This window comes from Miniopterus schreibersii (genome assembly GCF_964146895.1).
Source record: "Miniopterus schreibersii genome assembly, chromosome: 15".
Taxonomy (NCBI): domain Eukaryota; kingdom Metazoa; phylum Chordata; class Mammalia; order Chiroptera; family Miniopteridae; genus Miniopterus; species Miniopterus schreibersii.
This window is the reverse complement of record NC_138115.1, coordinates 13,331,265-13,356,099: the sequence shown is the minus strand read 5'-3', so window position 1 is coordinate 13,356,099 and position 24,835 is coordinate 13,331,265. Positions and strand designations below refer to the sequence as shown.

At 47.5% G+C, this 24,835-nt stretch overlaps 1 protein-coding gene and 1 long non-coding RNA gene across 4 annotated transcripts in view; one reads left to right on the top strand and one right to left on the bottom strand.

The window, feature by feature from the left end:
* Window positions 1-324: 324 nt before the first annotated feature.
* Window positions 325-3,266, bottom strand: LOC308567702. 2 transcript variants are annotated; one of them, XR_014000359.1, is made up of 4 exons: window positions 3,180-3,266; window positions 1,947-2,024; window positions 674-810; window positions 325-566 (listed from the first exon to the last, which is right to left on the bottom strand). It is a non-coding gene; the product is annotated as an uncharacterized lncRNA (long non-coding RNA). The 2 variants fall into 2 exon arrangements; XR_014000360.1 differs by lacking the exon at window positions 674-810.
* The window catches only part of FLNB (filamin B), a 128,917-nt gene continuing 106,927 nt past the window's right edge, over window positions 2,846-24,835 (top strand). The window contains exon 1 of one of the 2 annotated variants that reach the window (XM_081159520.1): window positions 2,846-3,342. In XM_081159520.1, coding sequence (XP_081015646.1) covers window positions 3,051-3,342 — 292 coding nt within the window. In that variant the 5' untranslated portion in view covers window positions 2,846-3,050. The remainder of the gene's footprint in view (window positions 3,343-24,835) is intronic. The other variant, XM_081159521.1, reaches the window with a different exon arrangement.

Genomic DNA, 24,835 nt, shown 5'->3' with positions numbered 1-24,835 from the left:
ACACGCCCTTGGCCAGAATCGAACCCGGGACCCTTTAGTTGTGGTCTGTTAATTTTGTTCAGTTTCCAGCTATATTTATTGAGTGCTTATTGTGTGCCAGGCACTATGCTAAGAGTTTTGCTTTCATTATCTAATAACCCTAGGAGTGAGGTTATCTCAATTATCTCCACTACCTAGATGAGAGCTGAGGCTTGGCTGAGGCTTGCAAAGGTTATTTGTTCAAGGTCACAAAGCCAGAACAACCAGGATTCATACCCAGAGACTATGCTCTTCACTTCTTCTTCTTTTTCTTTTTTTTAAAATTTGTTTTTATTGATTTCAGAGAGAGGAAGGAAGAGGGAGAGATAGAAACACATCAACGATGAGGGTCATTGATGGGCTGCCTCCTGCACACCCCCTACTAGGGATCCAACCCACAACCCGGGCATGTGCCCTGACCAGGAATCAAACCGTGTCCTCCTGTTTCACAGGTCGATGCTCAAGCACTAAGCCACGCCGGTGGGCTGTGCTCTTCATTTCTTTACATGTCTCCACTCTGGATGGCTCTACCAAGAAATCAGAGATGCCTAGGACAAAATTTGGAAAACAAGGATTAGGTATTTATTAAATAAAGGCCTTGACATGCAAAACTGTGCAATATGTTGGCTAAAATGCTCCCTGCAGAAATGCGGACCTGAATAGTTCAGTCCTCAGCTTCGCCTGATTGAATGGAGAGAATCACCGGACTCATCCTAAGACAGGATGTCTCAGCTCAAAGTGAAGTGGACTGGGTATTTACTGCAGAACTTATTCAGTTATTTGTGTTGAGACCTGATGAAAGCAGAAATATTTTATAAGGGGAACATTAGCAAACTAGCAGCTGACTATTGAGTGGAGTTGATCGCATTAGCTCCAGTCTCACCCGTGAGGGAGAAGGTCCCTTTGGCAGTGAAACACTGCCCCATAAGTGTTGATGGATGAGTTTGGGTGGACAAAAGTATGAGGTGCCAGGAGCCTTGGGTATAGGGGAGGTGAAAGTTACAACACTGCCGCTAGTGAATCTGCAGCTCAGATTGTAAAGATAAATGGCTGGGGCACTTAGGCGTAGTGTAGACTTTGGAGTTACAACCAAGTTCAAATCCAGCTTTGTCTAGTCTTCACCAGTTGATCTCCAACAAACCTCTTCACTTAATCACTAAGAAGGAAACTGAGCCTTCAAGTAGTTATTGTGTTCCTACAATGGGCCAGGGCTAGGGCTAGGTAATACTCTCTCCGCCCTGCTGTTCTGAACATTTCCAGTGAGTGAGGCAATTTGTCCGAACAAAGCACTTCAGCATTGTATGCAAATGGCTGTTAAAGAATGGCTGTTAAAGAATCTGCTGGCTTTTCCTTGGAAACTGCTGGGCGGGAAGCCCTTAGCCTGCCCAACCTCTCTTCCTCCAGAAAGCCTGCCTGCCCTGACTCCCCTCCCACAACCCTGGGTTAGGTATCCCTTCTTAAGCAGGGGGCACCCTGTGCTTCTCTTACAGACCTGGATTCCAGTCCTGCTTGTGCCCTGAGCTAATCACTTTACCTCAGTTAACTCTAGTCAAATGGGGCCAATAGCAAAGAAACTGCTTAGCACAGCTCTTGCTTGGCGCAGGGGCAGAGCAGGTACTGAAGAAATGCTAGCTGCTACTCTTATAATTACTCAGCTTCTGACAGCAGCACTCTGGCCTGGGTCTCCGCTGTATCCCAGCACCTAGCCCAGAGCTTGGATGAGTACAGAGCAGTCGCTCAATACATGGTGTTGGTAGGCCGAATAACGGTCTCCAAAGATGTTCACCTCCTATTTTCCAGAACCTATAAATATTACCTTACATGGCAAAGGGGAATTAAGGTCGCAGATGGGATTAAGACCGTTAGTCACTGATTTTAAAATATTCTGCATGAACCAAGTGGGCCCAATGTAATCACAAGGGTCTGACCTTTAGAGAGTTAGAGGACGATGTACTATGGAGAACCAGAGAGATGACAGCATGAGAGACTCGGCCTGACCTTGCTGGCTGTGAAGAATGGAGGAAGAGGTCACAGCCAAGGAATGCAGGAAGCTTCTAGAAGTTGGGAAAGGCAAGGAAATGGATTCTTCCCTAGAGCCTCCAGAAAGGAATGCATCCTGCCAATACCTTGATTCTAGCTCAGCGAGACCTGGGAGGGACATCTAAGCTACACAGCTGCAGGATAATACATGTGTGATTTCTTTAAGAGAGTCTTGGTAATTTGTTACAGAAGCATTAGGAAACACATAGTACGTGGTAAATTACCGTTCCTTTCTGTTACTGCTACTAAGCTGTTGGTAGCCGTTGATTCGGACTTCTCTCCCATTAGTCTATGAACTCCTGAAGGTGAAGGAATGTTTGTATTATTTACCATTGGTTCACAGGCGCTAAGAGGGCCTGGCACACAGCAGGCACTCAATAAATGCTATAAATAATAACATCTTTTATAATTTATGAGTGTAATTGATATGAATAGTAAATGTCTGTTTCCTTCAAGGCCTTCTACAGGCCCAGCACACAGCAGGAGCTCAATAAAAAAACCTGTCGGCGCAGCCCCCTCTCCCGTGACCCACCACTCCGGGCCCGCCCATCCTCTCCAGCTCCCTGCTTCTGCACGTCCCCTCACTCTGGGACCCTGCGACCTCCTCAAGCACCCGAGGCCTCCCTCCCGGCTCCCTCCCAGCTCCCTTTCCCGGGCGGTGAGCTCAGAGCGCTGGGTTCCAGGACTCCTCGGAGGCCGCGGGGCGCAGTGCCCGCCTTGGGCGGCAGGGGGCGACCGTGTCCCGGGAACTCCCGCCCGAGGGTTGGGACGGGGCGGGGCCTCGGGCGGGTCGGCTCAGTGCGCAGGCGCGGGGCCAGACGCCTCGCGCGGCCGAGGACAAGCAGCCGCAGAGCCACCCCGACCGCGGCCACGGCAGCAGCGAGTTCGAGTCCCACTCCCCCTCCGCTTTGGTTCTCGCGGCCTCGGCTCTTGGGCCTTCCGACGCTAGTCTCCGGCAGCTCGCTGCGCCTCGCGCTCTCCCCGCCGCCAGGATGCCGGTAACCGAGAAGGACCTGGCGGAGGACGCGCCGTGGAAGAAGATTCAGCAGAACACGTTCACGCGCTGGTGCAACGAGCACCTCAAATGCGTGAATAAACGCATCGGGAACCTGCAGACCGACCTGAGCGACGGGCTGCGGCTCATCGCGCTGCTCGAGGTGCTCAGCCAGAAGCGCATGTACCGCAAGTACCACCAGCGGCCCACCTTCCGCCAGATGCAGCTGGAGAACGTGTCGGTGGCGCTCGAGTTCCTGGACCGGGAGAGCATCAAGCTCGTGTCCATCGGTGAGTGCACCACCCCGCCCGCGCGAGCGCCGCTGCGGAAGGCTGGGGCTCCCGGCCGCGCGCCCCCACGCAGCCCACCAGGGTTGTGCTGCGTCCCGGGGTGTCGTCCCCGGGGTTGTGGGGGCACAGGGGACCTAGGCCCCCACCCTAGTGCCGCCCCCGGGCTGCGAGCTGGTGCGGCAGCCGTCGGAGTGCTCCCCGCGGTGCGTTCGGGCGGCACGTCTCTGGAGAGCTGTGGGTGCAGGACCTGGGTTGGGGCCGCTCGGGGAGCGGTGGGGCTGTGGCGTGTCTCCGCACCTGGGGAGCCCCTGCCGGGGCTGGGGACCGGAAACCTCCGGGCCGCTGTCCCCGGGGGCGAGCCCCAGGCCGCCGCTCCCGCGCGCCCCGCTGCGCCCAGGCCGGTGCGCTCGGCCGCGGCGAATGGGCGTTGGCTCGGAGGCCGGGGAAGGAGACCCGGGGAGGGACCGTTCCCTGCGCCTGGGGCCTCCCCGCCCAGGAGGAGACTGGGACCAGGTACCTCCCTCGCCGCCTTCGGAATGGGTGTGGGCCGGGGGGTGGGCAGGGGAGCCGCTGGGGGTGTGTCACCCCGCCTCTCCACTCCCGGCGCTCCACTCCCAGCTGGCCCAGGCCGGGCGCCGCAGGGGGAGCCCGCCCTCGACGCTGAGGCTGAAGTGGGACCTGCCGCCGTGCAGGGACCCCAAACTAGCAAGCGCCGTGTGCCGACAGCCTTCCAGTTGTCTCGGTCCTTACGCATCCCGCAAGCTGGAGTGTCCTTAGACCCATTTTGCGCACCAGGGGGTCCGGAGGAATAAATCACTTGCCCAAGCCAGGGCCGTGTGGGGGTCCAGCTGAGAGCTGAAGGAAGTGGGTGACAATGAAAGGAGACGTTGCTTTCCTATCCCCACCGCCCTGCCCACTCCGGGGTCTTCCTGAGCGGAAGGAGGGAGTTGGTGTTGGGCTCCTCACGGCCTGAGTTGGGGAGGAAGCCTGAGGGTGAGGTCCCCACTAGGACCTGGGCTAGTGGAGGGCCTCCAGGAGGGTCACAGGCTGCGAGGGGGTGCGCGGTCTCACAGCATGTGTGTATAGGGAACATAGGTGTGCACAGAGGGAGTGTGTGTGTACAGAGAAAGTGTGTGCACCTACATTGTGTGTGTATGTTCTGCCAGGTGAGTGTCTTGCCGGAGGTGCTGGCCCAGGCCCAGACCTGTTTCTGGGTCTCTTCTGAGGATACCAGGCCTTATTGTGACCCCCATGACAGAAAGAAACGGTATTGGGTGTGGCTGCTGGGACTTTCTCCAGCAAAGGGGTTCCCTCTAGGATGAGTCTCCTCCCTCCTTTCCCTTTCCCTCCCCCACACCTGTCCTGGCAGGTAGGGCTGCTTCCTGGGCCCAGTCAGCCTCCCCAGGAAGGGTGGCTCTCCACAGAGGAAAGCTGTGTGTCATGCTCTGTTTTCCTTTCGGGGCCCATGGTCTATAACTAGGGGAGAGAACCCCAGTATTCGTTTGGAATTCTTTCCTTCTCAGAAACCAGCTTCCCCTCCCAGAAATCGCAAGGCCTGGCTGGGCTCAACTTGGATCCCTTCTTCTTTGTTTTAAAAATGTGTATTTATTTAATTAACTGAACAAAGAAACTTAAAGTAAACCAGGAGTATGCAAACATGACATGAAATCTCTTTAAAAAAACAAAACAAATGAAAAACCCAAACCACAGCCCCAGAAAATCCTGGACTGCCTAATTTACCAACTGTTCACAGAGGTTGCAGCTGCTTCCAGCCTGGCTTCCCATCAGAGCCCCGACCTTGGGGTCTCAGCCTAGACCTTGTCTGGTCCCTCAAAGTTTCGACTCTACCCTCACGATTTTCATTCCTGAACCCACTCAGGCCATAGTGTCTTCCATTGTCCCTACATTCCAGGGTTAACCTCTCCTTCCCTGGTTGTGGGCCTATGGGCTGTTGGCAGCTTCTTGTTTCCACCACAAGTTACGTCCGTTTTATTTTATTTTCTCCTTTTAAATTATTTCTTGGATCATAATCCCCAAAGTAGCATTCCTGGGTCAGAGGGTGCAACCACATTTATGATTCCTGCCAGTGGCTGCCTAGTTGCTCTCCCAGAAAGATCTAGAAGCAAACAGGTTTTCCAGCCTCTGGAGACCAAAGGAGTGTCAAGTGCCTGGGCTCCAGAGGGGGTAATGCCTGAGGCCTCTACCCTTTGCTCCTGGGCCTGTTCTGTGTAATAGCCCTTCAGAAAAAAAGTCACATCCAGCTCAAGTACTTACTGCTTAGGCTGTGTTGCTGTTGTGCTGACATTGATTGACACTGGCTCCAATTTGGGGGGGGGGGCATGTTAAGTGTGTTCCGTTGATCACCCCATTGATTGCTACCTTGAATTCTCAAGTGGTTTCCTTGTCTACATAATGACCTGCTTCAGCAAGTCAGCAGAGGCTTAAGGGTTGCCCCAGTCCTGACCAAGTGCTTAGGAGATGGTTGCTGTTCTAGCGGTCATTTATGTTAGTAGTAGTATCTTTATTTAAAGATGAGGAAACAAGTGAAGTAGCTTGTGGAGGTCACCTGCTAAGTAAATAGTGACTGGAGCCCAGGTCTGCCCAGTTGTTGAATTGAGCTTTCACTTCACTGCCCTGACTTCCAGTGTCAGAAATGAGTCAAATACAGTCCCTGTCCCCTGACCAGAGAGCCCCTGCAACACTGATTTTAAGTCTGGGATGCTGGTGGGGTAGCCTCTGGCCTTGAGCAAAGTAGGGATCTCAAAGTCTTAGGTGAGTGACAAGATTAGTCCCTGAACTGTGATGAGGGATCCATGAGATCAGTGTCGAGTCCGCAGGTGAGCAGAATCACTTTGCGTCTTCCATCTTGTGTCCAGGTGAATTTGTTTAGGGAATGGCTGCCCTGTTTTCACTGTTTTTGGGGGGAGTGGGAGTGAGGGGATGGGAGCTTCTCTGCTACCCAGTGGACGGCGTTTTATTCCATAATCTGGGAAGCTGTCTTTGAATGAATACAGGGATTCATATGCTTTGGGTAACTCTCAGCACTATACATTGTGGTAATCAGAGTTGTGTCCAGGCACCCAGCTCTGAGATGAGGGAAAGTCAGAAGCTGCCAGAGGACTGAGATTTTCTGCTTAGAATTCGCTGCAGGATAGCCCTGGCTGTTGATCCACATTTGTGATTCCTGGTAAGGTGGGCCCATCCTAGGCTCCATCCAAAAGTTAAAGATTTTCTTCAGTTTCTTGTTATGTCCTGGGCAGTTCATAGTGAGGCCTCAGCACATTTAATTGTAGTCGTCTGCCAGAGCTGGCAGTTTTATTTACTTGTTTTTTCCAGAAACCTTCCTGACATTGGGCAGCCCAGCCAACTTGGAGAAAAAAGGGGTCTGCAGCCCAGGAGTGACAATTAAGGCTGCCTAGAAGTTTGGGTGGTGTGTTTTGGTTTGATCCTTCAGAAAAAAAGGAATTTTTTTTCCTTTTTGGAGGATTCAGTCTGACCCTGATGTTTACTTAAAGTGCATGTGCCAGGCCAGCACCCCAGAGCAGGCGGGGTGTGTGTTCCCAAGACCTTGGGTCACTGGGCAGTGTTTCCAGGGTGGTGGGGTCACCGTGCCACTTAGCCCATTTCCTTTCCTTTTGTCCCACTCCCACCAAAATAACGTACAGCTGTTCCTAAATTCTCTTTTCTGAACTACCTAGCAAATGCCACTGTGTCTTTTAGGTAATATGGTTCAGACCCAGAGTGTGCTTGAAAAGTAAGTAAAAAGTAGCACAATAACACGCTTTGTCAGAATTAACAAGTTTGGGGGCATTTGCCACAGAGTAACACAGTAGTGTTCCCGGTAGCTCTTGTTAAGAGCGATGATTCTTTATTCAAATCCCACTTGCTACTAAATAGCTATTAAGACACTTATGTGCCTTGGTTTTCTTTTCACTAAAATGGGCACAGTACCTATCTCTGATAAAAAATAAACACATTAACATTGAAAAAAGTGCTCCAAACATTTTGTGGCACATGGTAAGTGCTGTTTGAGTGTTTGTTAAATAAATCAGGTGCTGTCCAAGAATACTCTCAAAAGTCACACAGGAGGGTGTTCACACTGAAAGGGCATTTAAAATCTGTGCTGCACCCGGGAGACTAGCTTGGTTGGCTAGTGCTAATTCTGTTTGCTCTCACGAGGTTATAGACTGCCCAGAGGGTGCCCCCTCCTTGGAAGGGGATGATCCCTTGCTATGTTATGGCTGCTTCTGGGCCCATTCACACCAGCTTTGTTTCTCAGAGCTGGATGGGAGCTCCGGGTGGCTGGTCATTCCAACCTCCCACCCCGCTCAGGAATCTCTGGGCCAAATCACTTCCAGATGGCAGTTGGGCCTCTGCGGAGCTCCTTCAGCGCCGGTGGAGCCAGCGTGCCAGTCAGCAGCCGCCTTCATTCTTGGAGAGTCTGTGCTGAAGGAGGGCTTTGATTTGGAGCCAAATTATGTCTCGCAGCACTCCCCCCTCCCTGCCCAGGGTCCTGGTTCTGTGCTGTGAGGTGAGTGTCACTCCTTAGTCAAGGATGGCTCCTTGCTCTTTGGGCAGCGGATGCTCAGGCTCTGAACCTTTGGGCCCTGGCTGCAGTGGCTTCGTGGTCAGAGGTACCACACCATCCTGCTTTCTCTACAAATGGCCTTGAGGTCAGCACATATTAGGCTATACTAGACACAGCTGAATTCAGGGTATGGGCCTGAAGCTGGACTGCCAGGATTCTAATCCCTTCTCTGCCCCCTAATAGCTGTGCAACTCTGGTCCACTGCCTTAACCTTTCTGAGCCTGTTTCCCCATCTGTAAGATGGAGGAGCGTAATAGTTTGTATCTTAGAGCTGGTGAGAGCATTATATCTGGTTAGGTTAAGTTACAGCATGATGCTGGCATTATCAGTAATATTATTGTGCTTTTGAACCCAAGTCCGGGACTTTGTCTTATCTTCCATCTATTCTCTGGCCAGTCCTACCACCACGCTGTCATCTGGTGTTAGCTGGTCCCTTCCTTTCAGCTTAGAACCTTTGATGAAGATGCCCCTCAAGATCCTTCCTTTCCTCATTCTACAAATGTGTGAAAGACAGACTGCTAGGGCCACAGGAATAATGAGTCATTATTCTGTGACTTGTGTCACACACTGCTTGTGTTACACTGCTCAGCGTGGAGGAGAGACACGGAACCAGGGAGTGTCCTCAAACCTAGGCACGCACAGATCACCTGGAGACTTTGTGGAAAAGGGAGGTCTGATTCACCAGGTCAGGGGTCAAGGCTGAGCTCTGCTCTTCCAACCAGCTTCTAGTTGCTGCTTCTGCAGACCAAGCTGTGAGTAGTGAGTGCCTTCCCTCAGGCTGGAGTGCGGGGTGGTCTGGAGGGCTTCTTGGAGGAAGGGCGAGTTAAGCTAAGGCCTTAAGCCTGACTAGAATTAGGCAGGTGAACAGTTAGCCAGGTGAGCACAGGAGTAGAAGAGTGTGCCAGGTGGAGGTGAGGGGTGGTGGAGACATAGGCAGGGGCTGACTCACAAGGGCCTCCTGAGGCTGTGAAGGCTGCCATCAGAGCATCTTCCTTGAGCGAGCCTGGGGGAGGGGAGGGGAACCTGCTGAAATGAATCAACTGTTGCTTCAGTCATTTCTTCCGGTAAAAATTTCTGAATGTGCCTCTTCCTTGATTGTGCATTTTTGTAAGCTATATACCTATACCATTGTCAGTCTATATATTAAATATCAGTAAAGCTTAGTTTCTTTGTAGATGACAAATCCAGATGTAAGATCTGGTTTTTCCTCTGCTCTAACGGATTATCTTGTGTGTCCTTGGAGTGTAGGTACCTTATTTGGACGCCCCAGGGCCCGTGTTTCTACATTTCCTTTTTCTCCCCGCCCTCATATTGCTATTCTTCATTTAGTTTTCATCTTTAGTGACCTTCAGTTAAAAGATCTATAATTATAATCCTTTCCTCCAACAGTAAGTTGAACCAAATAAATAAATCCAGTGGACCGAGCCATTTCAATCTAAATGCGCTCTGTCTCCTCTCCTAACGATTAAAATTGCCTCGATCCCTAGAAGCCTTCTTACATCACTGTCGTAAACATCGTTATTCATTAAACATGCTCAATAACAACCAAATTGGCCCAGCTTATTGTATAATACACAATAGCACTTTCTTCTCCTGGGGCTTGGGAAGTGGCCTTGTATTTTTAAGGTGCCTAGCTCACTTTTCTTGGGAAATTGAGTGCATGTTTAGGGAGAGAGTTTCTTGGGAAAGATGATTAGAAAACCAAATGGTTCACTTTATGACTAAAGTGATAAAACAGTAGGTGAGAGTAGGTCTACATTTTATAAAGGATGGAACTACTGGGTATTTAAATCATGCCCACTTAGTATCATGATTTTTTTTCCCCCCAGAAAAATACTGAGCTTTATATGAAGTTGCTTCCTTTCCTCTAAGGGCCTTACAGCAGTTGCCTTAAATGTATTCAGTTATAAGTTATAAATGGTTGTCATCTTTTCTGCAAACTTTTCAGTTATGAAAACAACGTGATGAAATTTTTACTAATGCTCACTGTGTGGCTACAAAATTTACCAAAGAATGTTCGCCTTCCCTGATCCCCTTTTGACCAGTCCCTGTGCAGTAGACTGTCCTTGGTCAAGATTTGCTTGTACTAACTCTAAGCAAAGAAGCAGTTTGGTTTTCCACTTAGTCAAGAATGGCCATAAGACTGAACTATTTTGACCGAGCGTCTGACTTCTTCCCTTCCCCCATCAAAACCTGGCTCAGGTAGACAGCTTGGCAAGGAGGACACTGTCTTCCTCCTGCATATTTCTTGGCTGTTCTTGGTATTGAACCCCACTGACGATGCCATTTGTGTTCCTAATGTCCAGGAGTGCACACCCACCTCTAACATAATATCCAGCATTTTCCCATCCCTGCTGCCCGCCAAGCATTGTCCTGAGTGCCTTACCTTTATTCATTCTAATCCTCATTATGAACCCTGCTTAAGTGAGATATAAAGTGAGTGGCTTTATATCTCTTTCCATTTTACAGATGAAAATACTGAGGCTTGAATCTGCCTCACTTCATATGCCAGACACGATGCTTGCCTGCATCAAGCTGTAAAGTATGTTTTAATGTCAAAGTTGGATTCCACGCTTGTAAAGTAAAATAGATATATTTCAGTGAGAGACTTTATACTGCTTTAGTTCTGTTCATTTTTATTTTGCTCAAAACTTGACTCATTTGAGTCAGAGTAATGTGAAATTTCCTACCATAAAACAGAACTTTTTTTGGCCCATTTGCCTTACCTTTTCTGGCCCCTTAGAGCTGTAATGGGGCCTTCTCCCCAGTTCTGGAGATGTCTCTCTGGTTCTCTCCTTGCCTGCGTTTGCTTCCTAGGGGCAGTGGCACCAGCTGAAGCCTGGTTTGAGGAGCCAGGCGGGGTTTTCTTTGTGAGGCCTGGAAGCTGGAGGTGAGGAGGAGGTGTCCCTGGAGTTCCTTCTGGCTGCAGCCCTGTGTGGCTCACGGCATACCACTTGGGGGACATGGAGGGGTTTGCTGCGATGCAGCTATGTGGGGACATCCTTGGTGACAGCTGCCACTGGCACAGCTGAGCTCTGTCAGAAGTGTCCTATCTCATCTGCCCTAGCCAGGTAGCTCATTTGGTTAGAGCATCATCTTGGTACACCACGGTTTTGGGTTCATCCCTGGTCAGGGCACATGCAAGGCTCAATCAGTGAATGTGTAAATAAGTGGAACAGCAAATTGATGATTCTCTCTCTCTCTCTTCCCCTTCCTCTCTTTCTAAGTCAATCAATAAATAAAAATCAAAAGAGAAAGAAGTGACCTCACCCCACATCCTTCCCTTCGCTACCTTTCAACATGAACTGGAGAAGCGAGTGTTGGGTGGTGGTTGCTAGTGAGCAGAACCTTTCTTTCCTGGCTGGCACTTGGCCTTCGTCAGTCTACCAGCCCTGGCAAAGCAGCGCCCGCTTCCACTGCAAGGCAGGGAGCCGCTCCCTGCGCGTTCTCACGGAGCCTTGTGGGCAGGCCCCGTGCTGCGCTCCACAGAACCAAGCTGTGTGCTCCAGAGCTGAACTTGTGTCCCCAAGGGCTTCTCCTGCAGAGTCCTCCTGAGAGAGCAAGCTGGTCTGGCTGGCCGGCCGGCCTGCTCAGGGCTCAGCTCCCCAGAAATCGCAGGGCTGGCTTGTTGAAAGGTCTGGGCGTTAACACAGCACTCCTGTTCTCCCTCTCTGAAGGCCCTTTATGCTGGCATGAATTCCTTTTCTCATGGAGATCTGAAAGCTCTTTTGACTAAATGGGTCACCTTTCTGGGTATTTTCATAAGGCTGGTCAGCTTTTGCCACGCCAGACAACTTTTTTGGAATTTCCGTTCAGATATAAAGGCAAGCAAAGAGGTTGGAGTTATTTGGAACACAGTGCGGAATTTTGGCTTTTGAGCTATAGGGAAATGGGTGGGGATTTGTGGCAGGGACTATGTAAATTAGCTGCGGCCCATAAATTCAGATTTTAAGATTAAAAAAGGTAAGCAGCAGCCAGCTTTCCTTCTGACAGATTGGAATGGTGTTACCGTCGGCCACACACTGCTTGTGACCCAGGCAAGGGGGCCTCCCAGGGAGGCTGGGGTATGAAAGGATTCTCCCTGGCCAAGATCAGATTCCTTCATCTCCCTTGCTCCCCCAGGAGAGCAATCAGGTTTTTATGCTGGTCCTGCGCTACTTGTGCGAATCACTCTGCTTTTCCGTATCTCCCGGAAGTGACTTACCAGATATTCAAAGGAAACAAGAATTATTTGGTATTCTGCAGCCTGTGGGAGCTCGATTGGGCCTGGTGTTCCTTGCTCAGGAACAAAGTGATTGTTCCCTTGGTGGGGTAAAGCAGGTCAGAGGTTAGGGGCAGACCCTGTCGTCCCCCCCCCCCCCCGCCCCAGGGGACCTCAGGTGCTGAGGAGGCCTTGGGCCCACACCCCAAAAGGCCTTTGTGACTTCAAGGTTCTGTTTCCAAGATTGCTGTCAGAAGGGGCAGAGGTTAGAAGATCATGGATGTCCTGCTGGCAGGACGGGGCCCCCTCAGTGGAGCTTCCAGCCACCCAGGGGCAGAACCCAGATAGAGTTCTGAGAGGAGGAGCCCTGGTGGATCTTGGCCTGCAAGCACCTGGGCAGTGGCTTGTCACATTCCTTATCTCCACTAAAGGAGGCCCTGGCTGGCCCCTGGGGAATGCCTCTCTGGTGGAGTCCTTTACAGGAAATGATCCAGGTGTCAGGTTACATTTCCTGCAGGACCTGTGTCTCTGACCATAATTGCCTCTACTGTTTCTGTTTTTCCCCTTGGCACTGTTGTTTGAGATCCATGGGGAGTCATACCTGAGGTTGGAAGGCATGAGGCCCTGTCCTGGACACCCCAGCTGCCCCCTCCGGCCCCCCTCCCCCAATGCCATAGCTCACTGAGATGCCTCGGTCTCCTAACTTGTCTGTCTTGCTCTCCCCCTGGATCATGACTGCTCCAGGGGCAGGTCCTGTAACTCCTGTTCACCTCTGTGTCTCTGAGCCTGGCATATAGTAGGACTATAATAAGTAATTTATTAAATAAATAAACAGCCTCTAGCATAGGTGGGTTGAATAATAAGTCTGGACCATTGATTTGTTTGTAATATATTTGCTTTCAGAAAATGCAAAACAGTGGCACTTTGCAGTCTATAGTGAAATGGGAACTAAGTGTATTGAACAGCTGGGTCGGGGGACCCAGTAAAACGCCTGGTTTTTGGAACAGTGATGCGGAATTTAAAGAACTCGGTACTTCATAATCCTTCTCTGAACATCTGTGATTTGCCTCACCTGTTAGAGATCAAGGCCTTTTCCAAGTTGCCATGTGAGGCTCAGAAAATGAATATAAAAGGAAGCCACTGAGGCTCACTATAATCATAGTAATAGATTTGTTAATAATAGTGACTATATATTGAGCACCCACCAGCCCCAGGCCTTGTGGTAAATGCTTTTCAATAATAACTAAGTGAAACCTCATTGCAACCCTGAGATGTAGTTATTGCTTTAATCTTCCTCATACAGACCAGGAAACCGAAACACGCCCAGATCAGCGAGCGAGTGTGTGCAGACTGTTCCTCACACCCTTGTCTGAGGTTTTAATCCCCAAAGGAAAGCCATCAGTTCTGCATGTCTTCTAAATTCACTTCTTATGAGTTTTGGGGGTTTTTTTGACAATAAAAAGTTGCATTTGTAGTTCCTTGTAAAAATAATTGCAAGAACATAAAGAAATACAAACTGAAAACACATCATGGGTGGAGAATCTTCACAGATCTCTTTCTGCTTTAGGAAGTTTTGCATATAGCTGCCTTTTGATCAGATTGGGCGGAAGGAGATGCATTTTCTCAGGAAAAAGACTGTGGATTGGAAATGTTCTGTGATAGCATTTTGGTCATACTAATGGCTGTCACAAGATTCATCCTCGAGTTATTACTGAGCTGTAGCCAACATGAAAATTGAAGGTCTTGGTTGATGCTCATTATGGTTTGCAAGTCTCCTTTGGTCTAGAAATATGTTTTGGTGAACCATGGAGTGGGAGCATTCCAGCCATTTTCTGACTTAAAAGTTTTCAGAACCAATTTTTTTGGGACTGCCAGTGTCTCTTAATAATTGCTATTATGTTTGGTAACTATTGTGACTTTGTCTGATGGTTAGCCCAGCAGAGAAATTAATTTACCTTTTAGTTTCTCAGCTCCATTAGCAATTTAAATATGTCTCAAATATGCCCCTAACATAATGTAGTTGGGCGGCTTGGTTGACCCTTGCCTACGTGGGAGTTTTTAGAAGTCTGAAAATTATGTACAGCCTTAAGTTGTCGTGGTATTTGTTTTTTGGAAACATCATTTTCTCAGCAGCCTCAGGACACCAGGCCCATGGAATCACCTTGCCTTGACCTTGTTTGAGGCAAACGAGATGGAATGGAAACCACTTCTGGATTCAGATTGAGCCACTTCCTGAGTGTGCTTAAGACTACAGGTCAGTTAGATCCTGCTGCTTACTGCTGGGAGACTTGGAGCAAGTTGTTTGATCTCTCTGAGGTTGAGTGTCCCAGTCTATAATAGTACCCGCTCTTGGTGTCACTGAAGATTAAATTTTACATTCCCTGTAAACCACTGGGCCAGCCGTTAGGAGACAGTAAGTGCCCCATGAATGTGATTGCCGCCTTCCTTCCTCAGCCCTCCTCCTAATTCCTGGGCCTGTGGTGGCCCTTCAGACTGGAGGAAGAAGTGACCTAATTATCTGGGAAGGGAAGAGGTGGGTGGAGTACACCCAGAAATTGGTCAAAGATACCTCATAGCTAATGGGCTGTTTTAGAAGAAGTGATGTGGGTTTTTGAGAAGCTGTCAGGTAGGAACCACAGGCCAGGGGCGTTTCCTGGTCTTCTGGCCATGCTTCCTTTAAGGATAGGAAACAGGTGCTAACTACTCTTGATGCCTTCCCTCACTTTCCCTCTTGTCCTGTTTGACTAATGGATCTGTGTTTTTAATCTAGCTCCCTTGCCCCTCCTTTCTTTAATCCTTTCTTTCTGTCTCTTAGAATATCCTTCACTTCCATTTCTTTCCTGGTTTTGCTCTCGTGAAAGTGGCTGTGCCGCCTTCCAGGTGATGTGCTTGCTCATAGGTCCGGGCTCTGCCCCTTGAGAGCTGGCTGACCCCAGCCAGCTGTTTGACCTCTAGGATCCCGTTTTCCATACGCAAAATGTGATAATAAAATGCTCTGCCTTACTGAGTTCTAAGGTATACAGAGAACGTGCATCTAAAGCCCTTAGCACCACGCCTGGTCCTAGGCCGTGCTCAGTGAGTGATAGCATCTGCATTATTACTGTGACGCCCCGCACCTCCCTTACCCTTTCCAGGGCTTAATCAAAGAAGCTGAAGAGGGAGCAGCCGGGCTATAGGCGAGGCTGTGCAGATCGCCTCGTGTCCTTTCAATCTGGAACAAAGGGGAGCAGACCAGCTGCTCCCACCGTTCCCCTGACACAGTCCCAGAGACTGGCTTGTTCCTGCGTGGCCCAGGGCACCACTCCCTTTCCCTTCTAGTCCTGGCCCCTTGACATTTGGGATCATCCTGGTGGGGCTGCCTGTCCAACCTGCCAGGATTTTTGTTGCCCTGGGTGTGGTCTTAAACCCAGCACTGTCCAACCTCCTGTCACAGAGCTGGTGATAATATTTTTACAGTAGTGCTTGGAAACTGGACTCCTGGGGTCACGCCCTGAATAAGCAGCATCCAGGTTGCTGGGCCTGTGGAACGGGAGGAGGCTGATCATCTCTGACTCCTGAGACTGGGAGGGATGTGGGAATTTGGGGGGATGCATTAGCCTCAGTTCTTTTCGAGGTACGCTAGTCTGAGCCCTGCTGGCCCAAGGGGGTCTGTGTGTCTTGTGTAACTGCCTGTTCCCTCAGTGGCCTCTTGAGGGCAAGCTGCCTGTTCTGCCCTTGGCTGGCCACATTTTGCATACCGCAGCTTTCTAGGGGAGTGTCACTTTCAGGTCGTCTCTCGTGGGGCTAGGGAATATACAGCATGGGTCCCAAAGGTACAGTCTGTGAGGGTTTTACTTGAGTGAGTGACTAATGCAGATATTCATGTTCAACGACGGGAAATTAGTCAGCCTGGGTGCTGTTTCCATATGACAAGGTGAAAATTTACACACTTGCACAATAGCATTTGTTTTGCTAGCTATGAAAGTTGACCATCAGGTAGGTGTTATCAATATGATCAGCAGGTGTTAGCCGCTCTGCATCCAGAGGCCCGTTTCTGGTCCTGTGACCCACCCAGAGCAAGCTGGATTTGGCAAGATGCCAGGTCCCAGGCAGAGGACAGTCCCCAGACACTGGACTGTAGTCCTGGGCCTGCTTCTGCCATCACTGGCACCTTGGAGAGGCCCTACCTCCCCTTCTCAGCCTGTTTCCCATCTGTTAAATGAGACAACTGGCCTAGGTCTGTGTTTCCCAAACTTTAGTCATTCGTAAAGCAACCACTATCATTATTTTGCCACAGTCCCATGGCTGTCCCTATTTCATTTTCTTCCTGCAGTTGACTCCCATTTATTTATTTATTATTGATTTTAGAAAAAGGATTGGGGAGAGAGAGTGAGTGAGAGAGAGAGAGAAACATTGATTGCCTCCTGTACGCTCTCCAGACCGAGATCAAACTGGCAACCTTTCGGTGTACAGCACTACGCTCCAACTAACTGAACCACATTGGCCAGAGCCAGTTGACTCACTTTTAAAACATGTATTTGAAAAGGAGACTCTGTCACTGTCATAATGGAAAAGCGGTGTCACTAGGTAAATCGAAGGTAACCATAAATAAACCACAAATAGTGTTATAAATCCCAGCTAGTGCTGTTGCTTGTTCTCAGTGAGAAGCTTACTCTTTTGGTTAAAAAGGAAAATTAGCCAGAGGGAAAGGCGGGGGGATAAATGGTGATGGAAGAGATTTGACTTGGGGTGGTGAACACAAAATACAGCGTACAGATGTATTATAGAGTTGTACACCTGAGACTATATAATTTTATTAACCACTGTCACCCCAATAAATTCAATAAAAAGGAAGGGGGAAGCAAAAATAAAAGAAAAATTAGAGAGAGAGAGAGGTGTTCAGAGTAACCTAGCACCACACTCAGTCTTTCTCCTGGACCTACTCAGAAGGATTGAGAAAGACTTGGAGAGGGAATAGTGTTCTCTCTCTGATGCAAAGGGACCATGTGGAGGGTCCCGATTGCTCAGAGTAGTAACGCTTAGGTGCTTTGTCTAGGAGTACTTGTGGAGCCTTTACCCAGTGCCAGCAGCTGTGCCAGGAGCTGTGGCAGCAACGAGCAGGATAGAGGGGGTTGGGACTTGGTCACTGACCTGGGTCACTGACCTCTGGGAGCTCATGGTCTAATGGGAGTCCTAGGAGCAGATTGAATGGAGGTGAAGAGCAGGGCAGGTCCCAGAAGTTTCAGTAAGAAAACCATAGAACTAAGTTCTCTCATGTGTGTAGGGATTATTTAGAAAGTGATTTTTTAATTTTTTTTTTATATTTGAGTTTTTTAAATGAACAATAAACTTATTTCAATCCAGGATGATTCTAGAAAACTAAGTATATTAAAATTGTATCTTTTTTTTTTCTTTCCCGTTGTTGTTCTTATGGTGCTAAGATAATGACCCATCTTAACCTTTTATGTATTGGTAACCAACCTTATTTCCTTAAAGCCTGATTTGAGTTTTGAGCTCTCTTGGAGTCCATGTCAATTATAAATAGAGAAGGTAAAACAAAATTGCCCGATAGACTCTTTTTTTGCTGTTTTTGTTAATCTTCACCTGAGGATTTTTTTTTTTTTTAGAGTGGAAGAGAGAAGGGGAGGAGGAGAGAGAGAAACATTGATGTGAGAGTGAGAGAGATACACCAATTGGTTGCCTCCCAGAAGGCCCCAGCTGGGGGTAGGGATCAAACCTGCAACCCAAGCATATGCCCTTGACCGGGAGTTGAACCCACAACCCTTTGTGGTGTGTGGGCCGATGCTCTAACCACTGAGCATGCCAGCTAGGGCCCTGATAGACTCTTTCCAACACTAATTTTTTTCTCTGATTAGCAAAACAAGATATGCCCCAAGATTGGACCTCTGAAATGCCTCAGGCTAGTCTCCAGGAATGAATGGTATTCTTTGAGGTAGTGGGGTATGAGGGTGTGTCTGAATTTTCTGTCCATCTGCTAGCTGAGGGCACCACCTGCTTCCCTTGGGTTTCTGGGAGGAGGGAGGTTGTGGTTAAGAGTGAGGACTTGGGCCCTGGCCAGTTTGGCTCAGGGGTTAGAGTGTCCGCCCACAGGCTGAAAGGGTCCTGGGTTCGATTCTAACCTTGGTTGCAGGCTCTATCTTCCGCCCCAGTTGGGGCACATGCAGGGGGCAACACATTGTCTCTCTCACATCGATATTTCTCTCTGTCTCTGCTTTCTACTTTCTCTGAAAAGCAATGAGAAAAATATCCTTAGGTAAGGATTAAAAAAAGAAAAAAGAGTGAGGACTTGGGAATCAGGCAGCTCTGGCTTTGAATCTGGGATTTACTGTGTGACCGAGGATTGAGTTACATGATTTCTCTGGAGCCTCAGTGCTCTCCTGTAAATTGTTGATAATCATAGTCTCTACCTGAAGGAGTGGGCGTGAAGATTTAATGAGCTAACCTTTATGAAGTACTTGCCACATGAGAAGTATTCAAGAAGTACTAACAGGTAATCCCACACTTTCTGATTGAAGAGTCAGGTTTTTACTACTCCAGGTTGGTAGTGAAGTTGAAGGATGTCAGATTTGTGGTTTGGTTTGATTATGCTGATTGTTATCCAGGCATTCAGAAGAAATATGGGATATGGGACAAGTGGTGCTATGACTCCCAAAGAAACTGTGTATGGTCAGGATGGACAGCAAGAGGAGGGAGCTTTGGTAGGGCGGGGTGGTGGTGGTGGTAATCAGAATCTTTTCAGCTGCAACAAATGGGGCCCCAAACTGGCTCACCTACAGGGAAATTGATTGGCTCATGTCAGCAAGCGCAGGGAGTGGGTTTTGGGTTTCTAGGATCAGTTTTGTCACCAAGGACCCAGGTTCTTCGGGTCTCTGCTCTCTTGGTTTCATTAGTCCTAAGGCAGATTCCCTTGTGGTTTCCCATAGCAGAGAGTTCCTGCAAGGTTGAGAGTGTTCTTTGGAATTCCTTACAGGCCAAGAACAACTTTCCCAGAAGCTAGCAACAGACCCTTCCTTATGTCTCACCGGCCCAGATTGGATCAGATGGCATTTTTGAACCAGTACCTGGCAAGGGGGATGGATTACCCTCAGCCCAGTGTGGCCTTTTCTAAACTAGGGGTGCAGTCACTTCACTGGAGGCCCCCAGGTCCTGTTGGGAAGGTGGATCCAGGCTCTTCTGGGACTCTTCAAGGAAGAATGCTGGGTGGGCCTGTTGTAGGGGGTGGTATCAGAAAAGGGATAGATGTCCTTGGGGATCAGGAGGAGTGTGATGAGGAAGGTGTGTGTCTTATTCCGAAGCTGCTTCCTCCATCTCTTTACCTCCCCCAAACCCCTCTGTTTCATACCCAGCGGCCATGCCCACACCCTCTACTTGTTCCTGGAGCCCTGTGGTACGCCTACCCTGTCCTTCCACATGACCTCCTCTGTGCTAATATATTGTAGGAATACTACTGATGTCAGTTATTTTTTTTCCTAGTTAGCAGTAATACAATTAACCCTTGAACAACACAGGTTTGAACTGCACAGGTCTACTTACACACAATTTTTATCAGTAACCACATGTACTGTTCTCTGTCTTGATTGGGAGTCTATGGATGTGGAGGGTCAACTGTACGCGTTGGTCTACGCCGTTTTATAAAGGGAACTTGAGCATTGTGGATTTTGGTATCCTCTGGGGGTCCTGGAACAAGTCCCCTGTGGATACCAAAGGACAACTTAAGTTTCAGGGAAGTTAAAAGTTATATGCGAAGTTATATATTGGGATTCAGTACCCCTAACCGCCGCCTTGTTCAAAGGTCAACTGTACATGTTTTTGTGTTGAAATGGGATAATTGCATAAAAATGGTAAAAGAGGAAAATTTGCTTATAGTTTCACTGTCCAGAGATGAAAAGGAATTGTTAATATTACCTTTCATTTTTCTAGGCCCGTATCATAGACTACGTAATTTTATATTCTATCATTTAATGGTAATTTCTCTATTGCCAAATATCACTTAAAAACTTAGTTTCTTACATCACTCCATCATAAAAAGGGCATATCCTTTAAAAATTCTGTCAATAAGAAGGGAATTCCGAGCAATAAAAATGAATACATTAGAACTCTGCTTAGTTTGGGTTCTCCTGAGAGTGGTCTGGCCATGAGGACCTGCACCCAAGTGGAAGTGCCTTTTGGGGGGAGGTGAGCCCAGGAAGTAGAACAGAAAGACAGCGATGAGACCGGGAAGGAGGAGACACCAGTATTAGGGTGAATTATTAAGGTTGTGCTGCTGTGGGCAGCAGGAGCTCAGTTCTGTCGGTACCTTCTGAGAGAGATGCAGAATGCCTCTGGAATTGTCCACCTGGAGAAGGACAGGAAGCTGGATGCCCACCAGCTCCTGTTTCCCAACTATGGAGGCATTAATTCTTTCCAACTTCCAGGCTGGGTGCCCACGCATGTCAGCTCTGCTGGGGCAAAAAGGAAAAGAAAAGGCTTGTGCTTGGGTGGGTAGGTTGTCCTGGGAAGTGATCTGAGCTGGCACAGAACTGCCCGCTGTAACTGTGGCTGAAATCCGACGTGGGCCAAGGGGATGGACGCAGTACCAGTAGCATCTCCAAGTGTATCACCCTGGATCAGTTTACAAACAACGTTGAACAGAAGAGCAAATTGCAGGAAGATACATACACTGTGATATTGTTCTATAAAGTTCTTCAGTTGCTTGGTGGTTATATTATTTTTTCTGCCCCCCCCTTTTGTGTGTGTTTGTTGGAAATATTTCCCTTATAAAAAGTATATCTAAAAATTTCATGCTGGTACAATGCATTACTGAGCTTAACCAAGGGAAGGAAAAAAACTACCCTACTTTTATTATTGTTTGTTTTAAAGACAAGCTTGGGCTCAGCTTATGAGAAAGAAAACAGATCATCCTCAAGATGTCAGGATGATATTAAGACAAAAGACACTCACACTTAGCAGGATTTCTCCCTCCCACTCCCCAAGTATATGTTGAAACTCCTGAGCTAATGACCTTAGAATGTAGGGCCCCTCCCATTGGGTAGCTTGTGAACATGGCAGGCTTGAGTTTCTCAAAGCCAAAGAGCTTTAAACATTTGCCTCCCGGAGCTTCCAGTCAACTGCGTTCTGTCTAAGTGAAAGAGTTATTTCTCAAGGAAATATTGCAAGAGACTGCTGAAATACAGCATTGTCTTTAAAAGTAGTAAAAGTGTAGTCAGGGATGTTTCAACAGAGGAATGAGTGTTATGAGAGAGCTGCAGTCTTAAGAACACCTTCGCATTATGGCCCAAACCAAGCCTGTCCTTGTTGTGCTTTGGTGGTCCCTGTGTAGGGGACTGTGGTTTTGGTGTCCCAGGCACCTGAACATATAAGCTCAGAAGTGTTTAGGGGTTTTTTTGGTTTAAAACTACTTGATTGAGGAATAATTGACATGCAACAAATGACACATTAAAAGTGTACAGTTTGAAGGCAATAAAAGTAAAAATAAACAAGTGGAACGACATCAAACTAAAAACTTTCCGTACAGCAAAGAAAACCATGAAAAAATGAAAAGGCCACTTACCAAATGGGGGGAGATATTTGCAAGCCATATGTCTGATAAGATGTTAATATCCAAAATATATAAAGAACTTTTACAACTCAATAGCAAAAAAACCCAAACAATCCAGTTAAAAAATGGGCAGTGGATCTAAGTAGACATTTTTTCTAAAGAAGACACACAGATGGCCAACAGGTACTTGGAAACATACTTGACATCACTAATCATCAGAGGGGGGCAAATCAAAAGCACAATGAGATGTCACTTCACAACTATTACAATGTCTGTTATTGAAAAGCAAAATAAGTGTTGTTGAGGATGTAAAGAAGAGGAAACCTTGTGAACTGTTGGTGGGAATGTAAATTGGTGCAGCCATTATGGAAAACAGAAAAAAATAAAAGTAGAGCTACCATATGACCCAGAAGTTCCACTTTTGGGTATTTATCCAAACAAAACTAACTCAAAATACTTGTCTGCATCCTCATGTTCATTGCAGCATTATTTACAATAACCAGGACTGGAAACAGCCTAAGGGCTCATCGATGGATGAATGTGATTGGCAGTTGCCAGAGGCAGGAGGTGGAGGGTGGGCTAAATGGGTTAAGAGGATCTAAAGGCACAAACTTCCAGTTACAAAATAAGTCACCGGGGTGTGACATACAGCGTGGTGGTGACAGTTACTAATACTGTAGTGCGTATTTTTTTGTTATATATATCTTTATTGACTTCAGAGAGAGGAAGGGAGAGGGAGAGAGAGAGAAACATCAATGATGAGAGTCATCTATCCGCTGCCTCCTGCACGCCCCACACTGGGGTTGGAGCCCTCAACCCGGGCATGTGGCCTGACCGGGAATCGAACCGAGATCTCCTGGATCCTGGGTCAGTGCTCAACCGCTGAGCCACGCCAGCTGGGCTGTAATGCATATTCGAAAGTTGCTAAGAGAGTGCTGTATTGCATCTTGAAAGTTATGATGAGAAAAAAATATGTTAACAACACTTATTGTGGGGATCATTTTGTAACATATGCAAATATATATGCATATATAATTTTTTTTTAAAAGGATAGATGTGATTGTGTCCACTGACCTGAGGGCAAAATTTTAAGTTCTAAACATCAGTCATGTGCCATGTTTCCCCCATTTTACTCTGAAAGAAGTTGAGTCTCTGACCGTCAGAATGACTTAAAAAAACTGTACAGTTTGATAGGTTTTGTCTTATACATACACACAGACACATACATACATACATTCACATGCAAATATGGGGAAGTAATTACCATAACCAAGATAGTGAACATATCTATCCAGCCCCAAAAGTTTCTTTGTGCCTCTGTAATTTCTCCCTCTCATCCTTCCCTGCCCACTCCCTTCCCCAAACAATCACTGATCTGCTTCATGTCACTATAGGTCAGTTTGTATTTTTTAGACTTTTATGTAAATGGAATCATACCGTATATGTTCTTTGTCTCCTTTTACTCAGCATAATTATTCCGAGAGTCACCCTTCTTATTGCACATATCAACATTTCATTCCTATTTCGTGTTGAGAAGTATTTCATTGTATGGGTTTACCGTAATTTGTTTAAACATTCCTCTCTTGATGACATTTGGGTTTCCAAATAAAGCCATTATGAACATTGCTGGTACAAGTCTATGTATGGACATATATTTCCTTTTTTCCTGAGTGAATGGTTAGATCATATGGTAGGCGTATGTTTAACTTCTTAAGAAATTGCCAAGCTGTTTTCCAATTTTTCCATTTTCCATTTCCACCAACAGTGTATGAGAGTTCCAGTTCTTGTACATCCTTGCCACAAGAAGTGCTTTTTTCTTAGAAGACAGTCTTTTTTAACCTGGTTGGTAAAAGCAGCTGTGGTTTTAGTTACTTTTTAATTTCTCTGTTCACCACCACAAAGGTTTTCATTTTCATTGTAAACAGATTCTGGTCCCAGCAGTCTCTGGAAAGCCCTGAGGCTCACTGCGATGGAACCAGGCTGAGTCACTGGCCCTCTCCTCGGTCTGTCACTGCCCAGGGTGTTTGTTGGGATTGGCTTAACCTATGTCACATGTCCTACCTCCCCCCAGCCCCCAAATCTGGGACACTGAAAGAATGAGAAGATGGACCTCAGGGAGGCTCTTCGCACTGGATTAGGCTGCACTAGGTTGCTGCTTGCTCTTTAGAGACCCCCTTTATTTTACGAAACTGGTGTCACTGGCTGTGGTATTATATGGCCTGTGACTTAGGGTAATCACCTCTGTCCCGTCCTTGAAGCAAGATTACCTCTTCACCTCACAGGCAGATCAAAGAGGAGAAAAACACATGTAAATTGTAGCATGCTTGAGGTCTTATTTAAGCTGTCTATATAATTAAAAGGTGTTAGTTAGACTAAGATATAAAATAAAATCTGACTTCAAACTTAAGTGGCATACATGCCTTTTAAAATACCAGATAACTTAATACGTGATCCGTAGTCTTGCAGACTTGTTGGATTTCCATCTAAAGAGGGTGCAAAATGGCAGTTTCATGAAAACAACAGGCACCCCATCCCCCCTTTTTATGACAAGAAAAGAGTTGGAAGGAAGAATGAATGTGTGAGAAACGGGGTTTGATTGCCTTCCAGGATCCGTGTTGAAGGAAAGGAAAATGTAGCTCAGCCACAGTGACTCTCCTCAATTAAAAACTAAAAAAAGATCATGGTTATGGGGCTTGGACTTCTGACAAACCAGCAGCCTCAGTCGTTTTAGTGTTATTCCAGATTGGAAGATTGTGTTAGGACAAAAGTGGAAGCTTCGAGAATTCCCTGTTGGATAATCAGTGGCTCCTCCTCACAGTCCCAGCTAGAGGAGGCCACACTATTCACAGATCAGCTGATCACCTGTGACATCTGGCCTAGCACAACAACCTGGCTTGGGGTAACAACGTGGGAAAGATTTTTATTGGGATTAACTTTCTATAGCAAGGTACTTTTAGATGAGACCATCCTTTGCTCACTGGTGATGTCACCAGGGCCTTTGTTGCACAGAGCTTAATTGTTTCGGATCCATAAATTTAAGCCTCTTAATTAATTGACTCAGGACTTAGAGCAAATGTGCTTTTTAAAATAATGAATCTGTGGCCTTAAATGCTCCTGGCTCAGATGCCAGGGGATCCTGGAGCAACGAATGAGAAAAATATGGAGA